General features: G+C 31.9%; 1 protein-coding gene across 1 annotated transcript; it reads left to right on the top strand.

Moving 5' to 3' along the window:
- Positions 1–1514: 1514 nt before the first annotated feature.
- On the top strand, positions 1515–6013 carry LOC122274254 (GDSL esterase/lipase EXL3-like). Its single transcript, XM_043083275.1, has 5 exons — positions 1515–1867; positions 3711–3841; positions 3967–4200; positions 5177–5432; positions 5598–6013. The coding sequence occupies exons 1-5, from the start codon at positions 1603–1605 to the stop codon at positions 5786–5788; spliced, it is 1077 nt and encodes a 358-aa protein (XP_042939209.1). The 5' UTR covers positions 1515–1602; the 3' UTR covers positions 5789–6013.
- Positions 6014–20137: the final 14124 nt, after the last annotated feature.

Genomic DNA, 20137 nt, shown 5'->3' with positions numbered 1-20137 from the left:
CTTGCGGATTATATAATTATAAGTATAATTGAGTATTAATATGTATATTAATAAATATAATTGATCAAAAAGTTAATTTGATTAAAAATAATATTAATTTAAATTTTAAATATAAAAAAATTAATATTATTATATAAATTAATAAGTAATTTTATTTATATATTGTAAAAATCATAATTATGGTTACTTAATAAAAACGGTTGGGAGGGCGGTCGGTTAGCTACCCTAGTCCTTCTCTACAGATTTTACCTCTTTTTCGTGTCAGTTTCAGAACAATTGCACACGCAAATAGATAAGCCCATCAGTCGTACGAATGTGGTCATAGTTTTTGTTTGTTTGGGTCTATACGTCCATGATCCTTTACAATTATGAAGTTATTGGCTCGCTAGTTTCGATAAGTAATTAATGAGGCCCACCAACAATCAGATCTCTTGAGATTTTTGTCCCAAATCTATATTATTTTACATTTTAAAAGAAATTAATAAATGAATTACAGCGTCGGACTCGATAACAAAATTAAATTATAACATGTACAAACAATATTTATATATATACCTATAAATATAAATATAGGTGCATATAGATGGATAATAATTTCAAATTTACATAACTACCATTCATTTTAGTCAGAGTTATAAAATGGTGGCAAATTAATTATAGATTTAAGCATAATTTAATTACACAATTCAAATGAGATAAAATTAAATATTTTAAATAATAATAAAATTTTTGAATTAAGATAAAATGAAATAATTGTAAAAAAAATATATTTGAATACTAGATAGTGAAATAAAATAAAATAATTTTTACTTTTTGAGATTTCAAAAATACATGGATCCCACGGTATTTATAAAATATCCGAATTTTTGATATTTTATACCATTTACATCAATTTTATACCGTTCATGCACCGTTTATTGTATGTTTTTATTATTTTATACTGTTTATTTAGTATTATTTATCTAAATGGATATTTTTAAAATTTAAAAATAAAATAAACGGTTTAGATAGACAAAACATCTGTTCCATACAACTCCACATGAGATAAATTCATCTGAATTGACTAACCAAACCGGCCTTATCATTTTTCATGTTCGCATAAGGTACTTTTTGCTTACGATCATGGTTGTTAGGAGTGCAAAAAAACGAAAAAAAAAAAAAAAAACTGTTTCAACTGTGAACCGGAAAATTAGGTAGGTCGAAGTTTAGAGAGAGAGAGAGAGTACCTTTTTATGTTTCGAGTAACGTTAAAAGGTTTTAAATAGATAAATTTTATATAAATATTTTATAAAAAAGTGAGTCTTATTACTAAAAAATAATATTATTTGTTGTACTTTTTTAGAATGAGGTCCACTTTTTACAAAAAAAAACTTAATTATATAAAAATTATCTATTTAAAATTTGTACGGATCATTTTTTCTTATATTTTAGGATCAAGCTTATTTATGTGTCAATAAATCACTAAAAAAGAATGCCAGAAGGCTGCAGCAGATATAAATATATGCGTTATGGGAACTCCCTGGCCAAGACTGGGAAGTGAGTCAACTAACACAAGTTAGGAGCAAGCAAGCAAAGAAGACACTGCACTTTCTCTTCTTTAAAATGCCTTCTTTTTCTTCTTGTTCTGTATTGTTTACTCTGATAATTTTTTCTGTTCTTTTCTGCAATTCTAAGGCTTCCATACAGCTGCCACCGAATGAAACCATTCCAGCAGTTATAGCGTTTGGTGATTCAATCGTGGATCCGGGCAACAACAATTACCTGACAACTGTGGTTAAGTGCAATTTCCCACCCTATGGGCAGGATTTTAAAGGAAAAGTTCCAACAGGAAGATTCGGCAATGGAAAGGTTCCCTCAGACTTGATAGGTACGTACGTAGCTCTCTCTCTCTCTCTCTCTCTCTCTCTCCCCCCCCCCCCCCCGGTTTCTGGTACCCTAGTTCCCCTTTTGCTCTGTTTTGTATCTGTAGCATGTTATAATTGTTTGAATTGCCATATCTGAAGGGTATATAAATGTCGAGATAGATCAAGAGAAAATTACACTGATTGGAACTTTGTTAGTTACCAATAACCAACAAATGAACGAGAATCACTTTTTTGCATGTGCGTGCATGCATGGGAGATAGGTCAATACTTTGTCTCTCCTTCTCAGCCTACGGGAATTGCGTTGGCCTTTTTTGCGGTGTATTCCTCCTCCGATCGTGGCAGTAGTTAGATGCAACTCAGTCCTTTTTTTTTTTTAGATGATTAGAAGAATTGATGCTTATGCAAGGAGATTAATTCCAAGGGCACTTTCTAGCTTTGTCGCTTTTACATAGTAAACCTTCCTCTATAGTTTTGCGCCGGGTCATGATCTTCCTTTAAAGGCGTCGACGTTGATACACTTTTTAAAGTTTGAAGAGACATTTAATTATTATTATTATTTTGAGTGTTTGAAGAGACCTAGGTTTCGTTTAGATTTTTAAATGAGCGTAGTTCATTTAAATTAGGTTCTATTTTAGATCTATTCTAATATTTAAATATATAATTCATAAATTATTAAGGTCTTGTTTGGATACACACTTCAGATGAGATGAGATAAAATAATTTATAAAAAAATTATGTGTTTGTATAGTGAGATGATGAGATAGTTTTTAATTTTTAAGATTTAAAAAATGTGTGCGTCTTATTATTTAATTGGATAGCCGAATTGTCTACTGTTTACTGTTAGTTTTCACTATTTATTACTGTTTATTTAAGTGGATGTTTTTAAATTTTATAAATGAAATATAGTATATTTGGATATGAAAAACTACTATACGGTACAAATGAAAATATCTCATCTGTATCGTATATCCAAATTGGGCCTAAACAGCACTAAACTCAAAATTTCTTTATATGTGAGATCCGTAATTTTTTTTAACTCAACACTTCCTTATCACGTGGGATCCACAATTTTTAAAAATTTTCAATAAATATATTTTAATATTTAAATATATATAAACTCATTAATTTAATTAGATTTTATAAAATTTACTCTATCATTTTAACTCATTAATAATATTTATAAAAAATATAATTTATCTCAATTTAACTAACATTTGAACGGAACTATAGTTAATACGCAAGTCTTTATAACTATCATGTAATGCTAGAGTCTGGCTACCGTACCAGTCCCTGCAAAAAGCAATTTCAAACTTATCTATGAATACAGGGATACATGCAACATGCACCAAGGAAATGTATGATTGGCCATCGAACAAAATACATAGCAGAACAAAATTAACCTAGCTAGGAAATGTATGCTGAAAATTAATATTATTTTCAATCATCTCTCTAGCTAGTTATATATTTTGATGTAACATATTTTAAATGATTTGACGTGTCCACTGAGTCTTATAAATTAGGTGTCCAGCGACACCTCCAGGACACCAAAGTCATACTCTCTAGTTTCTGTTGCCATGAACCCACAAACCAATTAACATCCCGTAAATTTATTGTACTCCCAACGGAATGACGTTGAAATTTAACACAAAATAAGAAAATACCGATTTCGTCATATGCCCTTCTCTTATCTTCACGCGATACGTCTCTTTCTTTGTTTCTTTGTTTCTTTTTTTCCTTATTCATTTATTTTTCAATCAATAGAGTTATAAATTGTAATCAGGCGAATAACTATTATAAATTTGAATAAAGTTCACAAATTAATTATTGTTTCACCTTTAATTTCAGCGGAAGAATTGGGAATAAAAGAGCTTGTGCCAGCATACTTGGATCCACATCTTCAACCTCAAGACTTGATCACAGGAGTATGTTTCGCTTCAGGTGGCTCAGGATATGATCCCTTGATACCCAAACTAGTGGTACTTCTTTTTTCTTTTTGGGTCCATATAATTTCATCTATATTCATGCATGCATATGCTTGATTCGTACGTACGTATAACTCCCACCATTCTTTTTTTCTAACTTTTGATTGCAATAAAAACAGTCAGTACTATCAATGTCCGATCAATTAGAAATGTTCAAAGAATACAAAGAGAAGCTTAAAGGAATTGTTGGTGAAGAGAGGACAAACTTCATCTTGTCAAAAAGTCTATTTCTGGTGGTAGCGGGAAGCGATGACATTGCCAATACATATTTCGTTTCTCATGCACGGGAATTGGAGTACGATGTCCCTTCCTATACTGACCTTATGCTCGACAAGGCTACCACATTCTTTAAGGTAGCAATAATTCCATGATCATTCATATTTCACTTCTAGATCTGTACGTACGTATATATATGTGTTAAATCTGTCTATAATTTTTAATGGGTTAAATTATATAATTGTCACACTTAAATTACAAGCTAGGTGGCTTCATATATATATATATATATATATATATATATATATATATATCTTTTCAAACATTGTCTATTTTCCTGATCATTTATTCATTGGCACAGTTAAATTTCATTTTTTTTTTTATAATTAAATTTCATTTTGTTTTATGTTAAGTGGAGAAAAACTTGCCGGTTGAATATGATCGACCAATCGAATATTATAACGAAAAGATTCCTCTTATTATAAGTTGGTGTTAATGGCCTCCTATAAAAATTTCAGAAAACATATTTGTTTTTATAGATTAGATGAGTTGGAATAAAAGTTAAAAATTTAATAAAATATTGTTAGAATATATTTTTTTGATATTATTTTTGTTTTGGGATTACTACAAGAATATAGAAATTTTGCGACCAATTCGTTTCCGCCCCCACCGAAATTGACGCTAAAAATTATTATTTGTATCCAACTTTTCCTCGTCGCAATTTTTTATCGCTAGAGATGATTTCAATGAAAACTAACAGTTTTGCAACTTTTTCAAATTGTTTATTTTATTTTGTGTGAAAATTTAAAAAAGTTATAATGATTAATTGAAATGATATGAGAATGATTGTAAAAATAAGTGCGGCCCAATGGTAGGAGGTAATTTGCAGCGGCATGAAGATAATTTTGTTCTCTACTCTAAATATTATAGCTTGGTAAGTAAAACTGTAAATATATATAAAACCACTCTAAATATTATAGCTTTCATGTCCGGCAGACTAATTTTTATGAATGACATGCATGTAATTAATAAGAGCAATAAATATTCTTTCTAATGTGATATCAAATGGGTTAAGATCAATAATATTGATAAATTCTATACAATATTTTGAAGGAAATATATGAGCAAGGGGCACGAAGGATTGGAGTACTGAGTGCACCGCCGATTGGATGTGTGCCGTCACAAAGAACTCTGGCAGGAGGAATACTGAGACAGTGTTCGGAAAAGTACAACCAAGCAGCAAAACTGTTCAACATGAAACTGTCAGCAAGTTTGGATTCCCTTAACAGAAACCTACCCAACAGCAAGATGATCTATCTTGACGTTTACAGCCCTCTACTCGATCTCATTGAAAACCCTAAAAAATATGGTAATTAACAAAGATTATTTTTCGTGCATGACCTAGCTAGAGCTAGCTAGCTCTTGTTTCCTTAATCACGTCCACGCATGCATGATGCTGCCTTCTTTGTCATATTTTTTCTCATTTTTATTTAATTATATATTGATTACTCCATTTCAATATATAATTATGCAGGTTTTGAGTTTGCGAATGAAGGATGCTGTGGTACAGGGAAAATAGAAGTAGCTATACTATGTAACCCAGCGTCTCCCACCTGTACAGATGCATCTAAATATATTTTTTGGGATAGTTATCATCCCACGGAAGCAGCATATAGAACCCTTGTTCCTATATTCCTCCAAAAGTACTTCAGTAGATTCTTCTGAGCTGGCGACCCATGCATTGCAGAGCTTATTCAAGTTGAATTCCAGCATTGATCCATGCAGTACTCTATTCTGATTGGTCCGTTAATTTCCTTCCATCAACTGCAGGCAACGGTGATTTTAATAATTTGGCTTTGCATTGGTACTCATATATGCAGCTTTTTGTACGTAATATTTTATTATTTATAGAATAAATTGAAGAACTCATGATCTTATGATCTTCTGCGACGTACGTTGCCTCGATCGATCGGCCTATCAAGATGATCAGCCAATTGATCAGAAAGAATAATTTCCTGTATATTGTATCCAAAGTTTGACGTGGTAATTTCGACCAAAAGAATTGTTTGTTCTCAAATTAACTATATAATGGCCGAAGGTGTCTGCAAATATTTAAGATGCATGAATATTACGATCGATCGAGTAATTATCCACAATCGGGATTTTAATTAACAATAATATGTTATTTTTAACTGGGGATTGTTAATTATGTAAATTTTAATTTTTTTTAAAGAAATTTCACTAATACCTTAATTAATTTAATGAAGTAAATATCGCATTGTTTATATATAACTAGAAAAATAATTGTCTGAATATTATTAATTTAATGTTAAAATCTAAAATAGTTTGGATTTGACTACGAAAAATAGATATGATCATGATCTTCGAATAATTATATTCAAATAATGACTATCAATTAATTAATTAATTGATAATCAACCATTAATAATTAGTCCAAATTTCAATATCAATATCGGTCATATTTATTGCTTTTGCCTTTTCTAGATGGAGCAAGCTGGCCAGTGCATGGTTCATCATGCAATATTTCCTTGATCATGTGCTAATTATTAATAAACAGAAAATATATACAAAATGCTAACTTATCTAGAGCTTGATCCATACAGCTATGCACGCACTCAGTTTTAGATCATCATGATCAGTTGGTACTGTGTTCTATCACTTCTCTTAATTAAAAGGTCGGTCCATGGTAGTTTGGAGCTTGCATTAAGTTTATATTGTTGACGTTACTCGCCATTAATTTTTTGATAATTGACAAGAAAGTTTGCGTTGGTAAATACTACAACAAAATAGAATTTAGTTATAGAAAAAACTGTCACAAAAGATATCAAAAATCACAAAATACATTTGGTGGTGGTTTCACGACCATCACCTAATGTGCGTCACATAATATATTTAGTGTCAGTTTATTATGTAATCGTTACTAAAAATATTTTTCCATTTCTCCATTTAGACCTTCAACTCTCTTTATTTCAAGCTTTCGAAGAGAGTAACATGAGAAGACATTTGTAATTTGTCTACGTCCATTTGGTGGTACGGCTTTTTAATTGGACTTTTGCTCTTTCCCTCTCTATAATCGATCTAGGATGCAAGTTGGCTTTGTTTGGCTCCGTTCTTCCCCACACCTTTCCTACAATGCAACTCCAATCCTCACTTTGTCAAGAGAAAACGTATTCTTGCTACGAGTCGCTCTAGGAAGTTACACAATTTGAGCTCACCCCTTCGTCCAAAGGCTTCACTTGGAAATAACATAATGCCCAAACGAGCAGTGTTTTGGCTTCTTTGGAATTGGCCTTACATCTTACCTTCAAAATATGATTTCATTTATTGCGTTTGGATGTTGAGCAGAGTTGAGCTGAGTTCTTTATGAATAATAGTGAGTTGAGTAAGTGGAGTAAGTTATGTGGAACTCATCTAAAATGAGTTCAGATGTTAAGATAAATTTAGTACTATTTATAAAAAATTGAAAAAGGTTATGGATCATACATATAAAGATGTGTTGATTCGAAAAAGGGTTGTAAGTCCTACTTGTAAGGAGGTTTTGAATTTAGTAATTTGAGAGTTGAGTATTTGGATATTAAACTCAGTTTAAAAATAGATCTCAGTCTTGCAATCAAACGGGACTGTGGTTTAATTTGAATTAGTCCTAAACCAAGTAGACTTTTATGCATTTTTTTTGATTGCATAATTGATCTAATTGGCTTATTGAGATTGATTCTAATTGATTTAGACTCAATTGAGCTATAAACTCCAACTTATTCAAAACTATATTTATTTTTTAAGTTGTGTTTTAGAGAGACATTCCTTACTTTTGCTAGGCTCATCAATAAAGAACGTAAGGAAAAAATGCAACACATGATCATGACACAACAGATGATCTTAAACACTACAAGAAAATACGCATTTTATAGCACTAAAAATAGTCACAAAAGACCCCAAAAATCGCTGGGAATAAATATTCTCAACGATTTGTACTGCACTGGAAGTTAGTCGTAATTGTATACTCACTTATAAATTAATCTAGCGATAGCATAAAATCACTAGAAACATTCAAAAATTTGCTGAGATTTTTCCCGCTGTAAATATAAAAAAAATGCCACCATTATTCTTCCAATGTTAGTTATAAATCGCTGAGAAAAATATTTGCAGCGTCATACAATTGTCACAAATAACTATAAATTTGTTGCAAATAAACTAGATTATTTGTAGTGCATTGTGACAATGCTGCATATATTACTAGAGTATTTGCACAATTCGTTGCAAATAATATTATTCCTAGCGTTGCATAAGGCTGGAATACTACTGGCTGAAATGCTAAGATAACACTCTCAACGGTGAGTAGTGCACTGCAAATAATTTCCAGACCCAAAATATTTTTTGGAGCAAGTGAGTTGGCGCCGAGAATAGTCTTTTTGTTAGCTGCCCAGTACGTAAATGTTAGTATTCTTTTGAGTACCTAATTCAAATCCAACTCAGACCACACAACATATATTTCCAACATATATTTACAAAAATTCCATTCATGCAAATACTTGCCATTTAACAACCATACCATTTTCAAATAATATAAATTCAATCATCCAATACAACATTGTGTTGATTCTTTTAGTAATCAATACATTGGCATGGTGCATTAATGGTAGGGAATTTTAAGTACTATAAATCGGAGCATCTAATATATCTTACAGGAAATACATATGAAAATTTTCTCTGATGATATCTCTTAATAAACACACAATGGTCAGTAGGTTCAGAGTGTTCATGGAAGTGGAGATCATTTTGCTTCAACACCTTATTGGCTGGAACATCTACAACTTTGCTGCACACCCATGCGACTATACAAACCATATGTACCCCTTTGATCAGTGTTGTGCAAACAAAGATCCAGTTGTTAGGAATAAAATCATTTTTTCAATACATCAACATTATAATATAGAAAAAGCACATTATGTACATATTATCATTTTGGTTCACGGCCTCTGCTATTATATATATGCACTTGGAAATCTATGGATACACTGACAACATTACACCAAATGCTGTCATGGGTTACACATTTGTCTACTTATCTGCATATAATATATATATAAAAACTAATATCAAACTCTTCATGATTGATACTTGCGGTAAGATCTAATTAAAAACTTCCAAACTATATACACACATTTCAAACTATTAATAAAAGCATAAACAAGTGATCAACCTCATGTAACTGACAATAGTACTTATAATTTCCCAATATTATTCCATAGAGAAACTATATAACCAAACAATTTGAAGAAAAGACCTTCTAGACATCTTCGGAGGTGCTTAGATGAAAGGTTTAGAGATTAAGGCCTTTATTGCATGTCTGTTTTGGGCATGAATGACATTCTAGGTGGGTAGTGCATATAATGAATGTTTTTCAGAGTCTGTCCTGTGTGCATGTTTTCAAACCCATAAAAAAAATTACTGCATATGATAAAGACCAAATTATGCAATGCTTGTAAAATTAAGATTATGGAGTTGTGGTGGCTGGATTTAAGCAACCTTAAACAATTTTTTGGTAATGATTATCCAAGAAAATCAAATTATCATACTATTGTGTTCACGTATTCATTTCATTGCCTGGTTAATTGACTTCCTATAAGTCATGCTTTTAGAAGGGAATATCATAGCAGAAGCATCAATGCATTATGACTAGCAACTCCCTTTATTGTTCTTTTCATCTAGCCAATAAAACTAGCCGTGCGTGTGTGTTTCCCTTTGATTTTTATAGTTTTGATCATTTGATATCTTGAAACACCTTGGAATTACAAACTGATCCTAGGATTTATGCAGCAACTCACTGAAATAAAAAATATCACCTCTCCAATGGTGGGCAACAAATGAAAACTTGTACAGCTATATGGTCCTTCTGAAAACTTTAGCAAGTGATGCTTTCATTATATTCATTAATGAAAATATACCGAAATTGGGTTTTACAAGTGCCATATATCTTTAATACATATCCTGAAAGTCAGCAACTAAGCTAGGGGTTATGAGAACATGAATCCTAGGGCCATCTTGGCATGGCACATCTCATCCACACTTTTAGACTGCTCTTAGTGGACACGACTAATCATCACTACAAAAACTGTGGACAGTTATGAAAAGTGATTAGAATTTTAGAATTACTTTGAGATTTTGCTTTGGGAAATGAATCGAAAAAGTGAATAAGTTTTATGTTGAAAAATATTTGTGTATTGGAATTTGTTTCCTTGAAGTGGAGTTTCTTTAATAGTTCAGCCAAAGAAATCTGACCACAGGGAATAACCATGTATCATATTCCATGCCAGCTTCTCCATTATGTAATACCTCTCTCATATCTGTAAGACTCTTTGAACCCTCGTCCATACACTTAAAAGCATCACTTTTTTATTTTTAACATGCTCTGCCTAACTTATCATGAAGGCTGGACTAGTTTTAGAAAACAGAACTACCTGCGAATGTTTTTTGATAAACCAACATAAGTATACAGTTAATGCAATGTTTTTTTGTTCCCTTTCCTTTCCATTACATGTAGCAACAAGTGTTTTAACTTGATAACTCAAATGATGTGGCATGAACTTTGTCAGAATCTTTTATTTATTTATTAACATATGTATTCTCCATCCAACGAAAAAGGGCTCCAACTTTCCCAAACTTCCTAGACATATCAATTTACAATCTTATTTGATGGTATAATTTATGCCTCCACACTATTCTCCCATAAATGTGTAGTGTTATGAAGTAACTATTATTGAACAAGAGTACGGGAGATACATAGCTTAAGACAGACAAACAGATTAAAAATATCATGAAGAACAGGATATTTACCAGCGTAATCACTCGAGGTATTTTCAGCAGCACCCCAAACCCACTAACCTGCTTCTTTAACATCTAAACCGTGTGCTCCAAAGTCCTATAAGCAAAAGTTAAAAAAACATTATCTCCATTGAAATCTAAGTTTTTTAAAAAAAAATCAGTAACCCTCATTAATTTTAACCACAAATTTATTTAGAAGATAGCTAAATCAAAGTGAGTAGAAGCTCAGTCTAAGATGGGGGCAGGATATCGGTAATCACAATACTAGCCCAGAATATTCCTTTTTGGTGAAATATGAGTTGTTTCGTAAGTTGTATATCATATATAGCAAGTAAATCACCCATATCCTTTCCACATAATAATAATCACCCTAAATGCTAAGGTCTTCCTATTAAAATTAAAATTTCTCAAGTTCATGTCTTGGATGCTTGGTCCTCATCAAGAAAATACGGGGAATGAAGACATCACCTGTTTGTTTAGCCTCCCGTGAATTTTCGCAAATGACACATACACTAGTTTGGGGCTCATCACACAGTCCCAACTCTGAATCTATATATCCAAGCATCCTTGGAAACAGTGGCGGAGCCAAGAATTTATTTTACAAGGGGCCAGACAAAATTAGAACAATATGCATAAAATATTTTTTGTTATACTTTTATTCAATTTTTTTTATGATACATAATAATTTTATAGGAAGATTTACAATAAAAATAAAATGCATTTAATACAACTTATGTATTAAAAAAGTATTTGATATGTCAAGAACAATATATCATTGAAATAATATAAAGACATTTATACAAATATATTAAACAAAAGAAATATAGAGTGTCTAAAATCGTAACTTGCATTCTTTTAAACAAACAAAACTGAAATTTCCAACGTACCCCTGTAAAACCACGAAATTGTCTACCAATTTCCTTGAACAAATAAGTTAGATCTCAATTATTAAGATTATGAAACGAATCAAATACTTTAAAATAAATAATCAAACTTACAAGACACAATCATTGGTTACGAAGGGAAACCCTTTAAAAAACTCTTTAAAGGTAAAATCTTACGGGGCAGCCAAACCCAGGAAAGTCAATCTTATTATTTGAAAGCAATAATCAATTACAAAACCTTTACAATTCGCCTCTCTTACTTGCCTAAACAAATGACCCGTTTGTCTTCTACCGCAGTAGCAGCCAGAACATTTGGCGATTTTCAAATGTTGACTTCCCTTTTGGAACTCCAGAGGTTGAAATCTAATCGATGTTCCTTTACACTTAAAGTATGATCACACTCAAGAAGATATGAAAAACCCCATGAAAATTCTCAAGTGAATTTCCTCTCATAAATGCTCAGAATATCCTCTTTGGTTCAAAGTCCTTGAAAAGATCCAAAACCGAATCCCTTTAAATAGAAAGTCTGGAAGAGTTCTAGTCACTGTAGGACTCTCCTGACGGTTAGCAACAGTTGCAAAAACGTGTTCCGACGGACTGCTAACATTTCGCGATAACATCTTCTGTTATTGACTAAACTCTGTTCAGCTTTCTTCTGGATAAATACAAATATTTTAGAACTCGATTTTAACATCAAAGACTTATCTAAACAACAACTAAGACTTCTAGATAGACTCAACATTGTTTAGATACAAATCAATACTTATTTTAAATTTATCCAAATTTAATCAAATAATGATAAGATAAACCTTATCATTTAGTCATTTAATCCTAGCCAATTTTTGCCTTTACAATCTCCCCCTTTGGCGGATTGATGACAAAACCAATTTGATGAATGTCTTGCATATACAATCTTCCCTTTGGTGGATCGGTCACAAAACCAACTTGATAAATGTAGTGTGTACCTAAGAAAAAAACAACCAGCAAACCAAGATCTCGTGAACCAAAATCTTAATACAGTAATGAGAAGAAATGACATAGAACATTCCTTAAAACTAGTCTCAATAATAATTAAATGTTAGATATAATGTAAACCTACAAAAAGAGATTGTTCAAGTTATTATCAATAACCATGTTCAATACTTAGTTCTCCCCCTCAATATTCTGCTGCTCCACTTAAAGTATATAGTTCTCCCCCTCAATACCTTGTTGCTCCCCTTTTTTATTTTCAGCAAATTCATTAAACTCCCACTTAGTCAAACTCCCCATAAATTTCACAATATTCCAATTTACTTTTCCAATACTCCTCATTTTTGTCACTAATCTGACAAGACACAAAATAGAATAAATATTACTTATGTGTGCCAAGATGAAGACACTTAAGAAAGACATGATGAACAACTCCCATTTGTCTCGATTTTTTATGGATTAATTGCACATGATGTATGAGTATGAATGTATGTTAAACAATGAGCAAATGATTGAGACAACTTGGTTGAGACAAAAAAACAAACACTTGATGGACATACCATGAAAATCAAATGACAAAGATCAAGAGCTCACTCAAAAATCGTCCTCAATACATACATAAAATCAAACCATATGAGCATATATTTCAGATTTTAAGATATTTCAGCCCCAACATCCAAACAACAATCAAAATCCCAATCTCCATATATGTAGGTGCCGAACTCTAGAACCGGAAGGAGAGAGATGTATTTGAATGAAATTAGAGTCTTACCATGATGGATGTGTACCAAACCGCTCGGAACCAAGGCCTTAACAAGTGATGCGAAAAAAAATGTAATGACTAAGGCTTGCAGTTGAGATTAGTGAGAGGCTTTGTTTTGAGAAGATTTTGGAGAGGAGAATATGGGTGATCGCATATGTCATTCCCATGAGTGAGTCTTCCTAGAGTGCATCTTAAAACTCTTAAGTGGCTCACATGCTAGGCACATGCCTTCCTCTCTTATACTTAAGTCCCTACCAAGACTTACTTCAAGAATCCCATTGGGGTTTATGCCACTCATTTTGGAACTAAGTGACAGACTTGAGACTCATATCAAATACTGATCAAATTTTTTTTTTATATTTTTATTTCTGTATTTATTTTATAAACTATAGTAGAAATAAAATCATATAATATTGCAAAATATAGGGAAAAAAATTAAAAAGATTTTTTTATATATATAAAGAAAAGCAATAGGGCAAGTAACATGTTTAGATGCATCTTAGTTCAAATATAGTGTAACTCACAAAAAAATTCAATAGAGTACACCCTCTTATTTGCAACAATCACTATGGATGTTCACTTCTCATAAGATTATCAATGTCAAAGTTCATGTGAGTGTGTGAGTGAGCAAACTTATATAAGGTAGTAACTCTTTATTTTATTTTATTTTTCTCAATATATTTTTATAATATTATCCATGAGTATTTTTTTTTTTTTTTATATAGATGCTTCCAAGAGATTGCCACTCACCTCAAAAGTCAAACTTTATGCTAGGGCCTAGATACATGAGAATCTCCTTTAAACACTAGTTTGCACAATCTACTTTTTATGTCCATTTTTGTTACTCATCTTTTTCCACAATGATTAGATCTATAAGGACTTAAAGAGATAGATCCGTGTAGGGTGTTTGTCATTTTTCACAATGAATTAACACCGACTTTTTCTATATGGATCAACTCTTTGTGTTTGGCAAGAGGAGAGCTCTTTATTGATGTACTAGATTCAACTAGTATTAGTCAATTCAATGTATGAACTCTCTCTTTGATGAGCATCTCATTAAATGATGTGAACTTTAATTATAAAATACATACATATAAGTTTCTCATTATGCATTGAAAATGAATTTTGCCAAGAAAATCCATAGGGTTAGCATGCACAAAGTGAATCGCACAAAATAGAGAGATGCATAGGTTCAAGAATTTATTAAGTGAGAACACAAATGCTCAAATTTTGACATATCAAGCATGCACTTTCCTTAAAGAAAAGTTAATTTGAACCCAACCAGATTTTTTTTTATTTTATATTATACTATTCTTATTTAAAACTGAGAAACAGAAACATAAAACAAAACAAAAAAATAAAAGGCATGTCCTAGGCTAACACAATAATATAAAGGATGCAAGAACATGCAAGTAATCCTATCAATTAATGTGACATGGCATCTTCTTTGACCACCTACTTTGTTTTAAATTTTGGCCTATTCTTTTTATCAACATCACTTTGTATGATCTTTTCTTTATTTTGAAAGTAAAAATATGCTAGTTCACCAATTTTGAGACTTAAAAAATTGATTTATTGACTCATATCACAAACTTGATTTTCTAGACTATTTCCTTTCCTTTTTGGATTTCTTTCACATCAATTTTTCTTTATTTTATTCAAGTTAAAGCAATTTGGCGTTATATGACCAACAACACTACAATAATGACAAGTATGAATAAATCTACCGTGCAGATTTTTGAATAAACTGGCTTAGGTTCAGCATAATTTTGAAAACTTTTACCTTGACTTCCTTTAATAAAAACAATACCTTTGGAAGTTGTGGCAGTGGATAATGAGACCAGTTTTTCTTTCTCCTTTGAAGTCGTGTACCCTAGGCCAGTTCTATCACTACTCATCTTTTGAACACTCAACATCTCTTCTAATTTTTGTGTTGTTTTTTTTTTCTTGAACCTTTTCCAATTCCTTTTCTAGTGCAATTTTTTGATCCCTTAATCTTGCTATTTCAATATCAAAAATTTTGAATGCCTCAAACAAGTTATTTTTCTCACTCTCCATATCAGTGAATTTCTTGTACAATTTATTGTTGAGTTTCTTTAATTTGATCACTACTTCACACACATCATTGTAAGCTTCTTGTAAACTCAACTCATAATCGTCCACAACTAGAGCAACCTTCGAATCACTATTGTCATCATCACTTTCAGATTTTGTTAGCTCAATATCAGAAAAAGCTACAAAAGTATTGTAATAATCAGATGATGAATTTGAAATTTCAGATTCTGAACTATCACTAAGTGTGACATTCAATGCTTTTCATTTACTTTTCTTGAAATTTGGACATTCAATTCTTATATGACTATAACCATAACATTCATGACACTTTACTTTATCAGATTTTTCTTTATTTCATTTCTCAAAATAATTTTTCTTTGCAAAAAATTTTTTACCTCTTTTTTTCTTTCCACTATACTTTTTATTAAACATGAATTTTCTGAACTTTCTTACTATGAGATCTATATCCTTATTGTTAAGATTTTTTTCATTAGAAAAATCATCTTGATCATCTTTTACTATTTTGAGAGCAATAGACTTACATTTTCTTGTTTGAGGAAGTGATGATTCATACGTTTGTAAGGAACTGACTAGCTCTTCAACCTTTATCGTATCCAAATCTTTACTTTCTTCAATAGCAGTAACTTTGGGTCAAAATCTTTCAGGTAAAGATCTTAGAATCTTCCTCACGATCCTTGAATCCTCCACCTTCTCGCCGAGATTAAATCTGTAATTCACAATATCATTTAGTTTAGCATAAAAATCATTAAAATTTTCATCTTTCAACATTTTAATCTCTTCAAATTTTGATGTTAACATCTGCAATTTCAAATTTTTTACTATTCTTGTACCTTCATGTGTAACCTCTAAAATATCCCAAACTTCTTTAGCAATCTCACACATGGAGATTCTTTTAAATTCTTCGAGGATACCGCCATGAAAATAACGTTAAGTCCTTTGCTATTCAAATTGCAATCGCTGATTTTATCTTTTGTCCAAGTATCTATAGATGTCTTGGGTTTAGTCCATCCTTGTTCAATTAAATGCCATACACGTTCATCCAAAAACTTGACAAAAGCCCTCATACGAACTTTTCAATAAGTATAGTTTTCCCCATCGAAGTATGGTGGAACGTATAATGACGTTGACATGATCTACAATGGCACGGATCAAACTTGAATGAGTGAACCACACTCTGATGCCAATTGAAATTCCCAACGTACTCCTATAAAACCACGAAATTGTCTATCAATTTTTTTGAACAAATAAGTTAGATCGCAATTATCAAGATTATGAAACAAATCAAATACTTTAAAATAAATAATCAAACTTGCAAGACACAATGATTGGTTAAGAAGGGAAACCCTGTAAAGAACTCTTTAAAGGTAAAACCCTACGGGGCAGCCAAATCCAGGAAAGTCAATCTTATTATTTGAAGAACAATTACAAGCAATAATCAATTACAAAATCTTTGCAATTCTACTCTCTTACTTGCCTAGACAAACGACCCGTTTGTCTTCTACCGTAGTAGCAACCAGAACCTCTGGCGATCTTTAAATGTTGACTTCCCTTCTGAAACTCCAGAGGCTGAAATCCAATCGATGTTTCTTTCATACTCAAAGCATGATCACACTCAAGAAGATATGAAAAATCCCATGAAAATTCTCAAGTGAATTTTCTTTCATAAATGCTCAGAATATCCTCTCTGAAATTCGTGGTTCAAAGTCATTAAAAATATACAAAACCGAATCCTTTTAAATAGAAAGTCTGGAAAGAGTTCTACTCACAGTAGAACTCTGCTGATGGTTAGCAACAATCGCGAATATGTGTTCCGACGGACTGCTAATATTTCATGATAACATCTTCTGTTATTGATTAAACTCTGTTTAACTTTCTTTTGGATAAATACAAATCTTCCAGAACTCGATTTTAACCTCAAAGACTTATCTAAACAACACTTAAGACTTATAGATAGACTCAACATTGTTTAATACAAATCAATACTTATTTTACATTCATCCAAATTTAATCAAATAATGATAAGATAAACCTTATCATTTATCTAAATTTAATCAAATAATGATAAGATAAACCTTATCATTCATCCAAATTTAATCAAATAATGATAAGATAAACCTTATCATTTAGTCATCTAATCCTAGTCAATTTTTGCCTTTACAAAAACTATCAAGTATTGAATCTAAATCAAAATTTTTAGCTATTTCTCTTTTAATATAGACAATGGAAAGATGTTAGAAATACTACTGGTTATAGTTAGATTATTTTTTAATTTTATTTATAATAAAAATATGTATTTTATTTTATATGAGATGTGTTTTATTTATTTCATTTTTATATCATATTAAATTTTATGGAGGGGCCAAAATAATTTTTAGAGGAGGGGCCATTAATACATGATAAATTAATATTATTTTATTAAATAAAAAAATTAACATATATATATTTTTTATTCCAAATTTTTGGGGGGGCCATACGTGGCTCCACCATTGCTTGGAAAGTATATAACCGTTGTGTAAGGTGACCCATCCCATTCATACCATGTACATACATGGTATTAGTTATCATGTACAGCAAGTTCTCAGGTCCGTAAGTTTACCATTAGTTTTTGAGAATACAACAAGTAGTATGGTTCGTAAGCTTGCCACTACAATATGTTATAAGTATAAAGATAGTGGTGGCTTAGATATTTACTTGTTTGATATTACCACATAGCTTAATATCGTCTTATGTAGGTTGCCAAACTATCATATATAATTAAGGATATCTCAAAGGGCCAAAAAAAAAAAAAAAAAAAAAAGCTTTGCCCAACCCAGTGCGCTCCCACAAAACATACACATATAGCCTTCCATTGGATATATATATATTGTCAATCCACCATTGGAACAACAAAAAATGCACCCAAAAAGCCATAAAAAACCTTCCCATATCTTCTCACAAAAACCCACTCACTGAGTCTTTCAAAGAGACTCACTGAGGAACGGGTTAGCAGTGAAGAAAGCCCTTAATAGGTGGTCGGTTTCCTCTTGTCTCTCCAACAGCTTCTGCATGTTTGCCTTCATTGCCTTCATTTCACTCTTGGAAGATTCAACATCTTTCTTATGTTTTTCAATCAAAGCTATGTACTCTTTCTCTCGTGCCAATGAGCGTTGTCTCATAGATTCTGTGATTACCATCTCTCTCAATCCTCTTGCATAACTTGGTCTATGACCAAGTACCTCTCTGAAGACACCCGTTGTTGCTTCATCAATTCATTACTTTGGTTCTAAAGTATCTAGCTTTCCAACCACATCCTTCTGAAATACGACATTATGAATCTATTAACTACAATGATGTGCTAGTAATGCATATATATTTTTTTTTTTGTTTCACTTAGATAAATAGAACTAGCATTGCGGTTAGCAAATATTTGTTATGTTGGAATATACTCACATATTTGTCATCGGTGGCAGGTGTTACAAATTTTGAATTCTTCTTGGACCAGTAGGTTTCCTTGAAAAAGTGTACCAAATTTGTCGATTCAGCCCTCTACACGTGTGTGGAATGTGTATATATAACACATAGTTAGGAAATCTGGCACAACATATTTCCACACTGGGATTGGTAGCTTAATCCTGGTATTTATTAGAGTAACCAATAAATGCTATAATATATACGATTATATATTGCTTGCCATTATATGAAAATGAAAGTGGGAAATGCTATATTGGGCAAAATAATGCCTAAACCTTATACCTTTTCTTCAAGAATCCGTACAAAGGATTTGCGACCTGCTGTGTGGTTAATAACCAGCCTCTTCCTATTCTCCCAATTTTTAGTAGATATTTTCTTCCATGAAAAACCCATAAAATGTAATCAAAACAATATAAGTTATCATTCATCCAATCAGGCCACGACTTATTAACCACCATAATGTTACTTTGTATTGACCACAAAAATTTGCATACCTTGAAGGCCTCGCTACCCCATCTTGTACATAGCTTAACCCAAACAAGGGGCCTGACCCTCTCAGTCCCAATAGCTAATGCTTTGTCGTGGCTGCCATAGGATAAATATATCCTATGCAATTCACGGTGGAACACATTAAATTGCTTCCGAAGCTGTTTCGTTACTGTCAGTCGATGGTTCTCCAATTCCCAATCAAGTTCAAAATCACCCTGCATACATAACCAAATGTATGTGATATCATCAATATTTACTACGACCACTTTCAACCCACCAACATGAAAGTGGAAAAGTCTTACCCGAACACAATTGATTAACTCATCCTTATGTGTTTGGGGTACATCACTCCATCTTGGATAACTCATGTCACAGTGATGTTTGACTATCCATGTTACTCGTGTTGTAAACATGTTGGCATTTGAACAACATGGTGATGTTTCTCCATTATTTATTTTCAATAGCACCTTTCTATGCTTCTACAATTTTTCAAATTCAGTGCACTTGGCTGGCTCACGTCTACGTCTCCTCTATGCCTGGTTTAGTATAGGCTCTGTGGGGCGTCCTCACCTGTATGACATAATTAAAAATAATGTCTGG

This window comes from Carya illinoinensis, chromosome 8 (genome assembly GCF_018687715.1).
Source record: "Carya illinoinensis cultivar Pawnee chromosome 8, C.illinoinensisPawnee_v1, whole genome shotgun sequence".
Lineage (NCBI taxonomy): Eukaryota > Viridiplantae > Streptophyta > Magnoliopsida > Fagales > Juglandaceae > Carya > Carya illinoinensis.
The sequence above is the reverse complement of the archived record's forward strand: the minus strand, read 5'-3'. Positions and strand labels throughout refer to the sequence as shown.

Bases quoted from the DNA above. Each gene is read 5' to 3' on its own strand.
- LOC122274254 (XM_043083275.1), top strand. From the start codon at position 1,603: ATGCCTTCTTTTTCTTCTTGTTCTGTATTGTTTACTCTGATAATTTTT. The intron at 1,868-3,710 runs GTACGTACGTAG...CTTTAATTTCAG, and splicing joins GGTTCCCTCAGACTTGATAG to CGGAAGAATTGGGAATAAAA. The intron at 3,842-3,966 runs GTACTTCTTTTT...CAATAAAAACAG, and splicing joins CCTTGATACCCAAACTAGTG to TCAGTACTATCAATGTCCGA.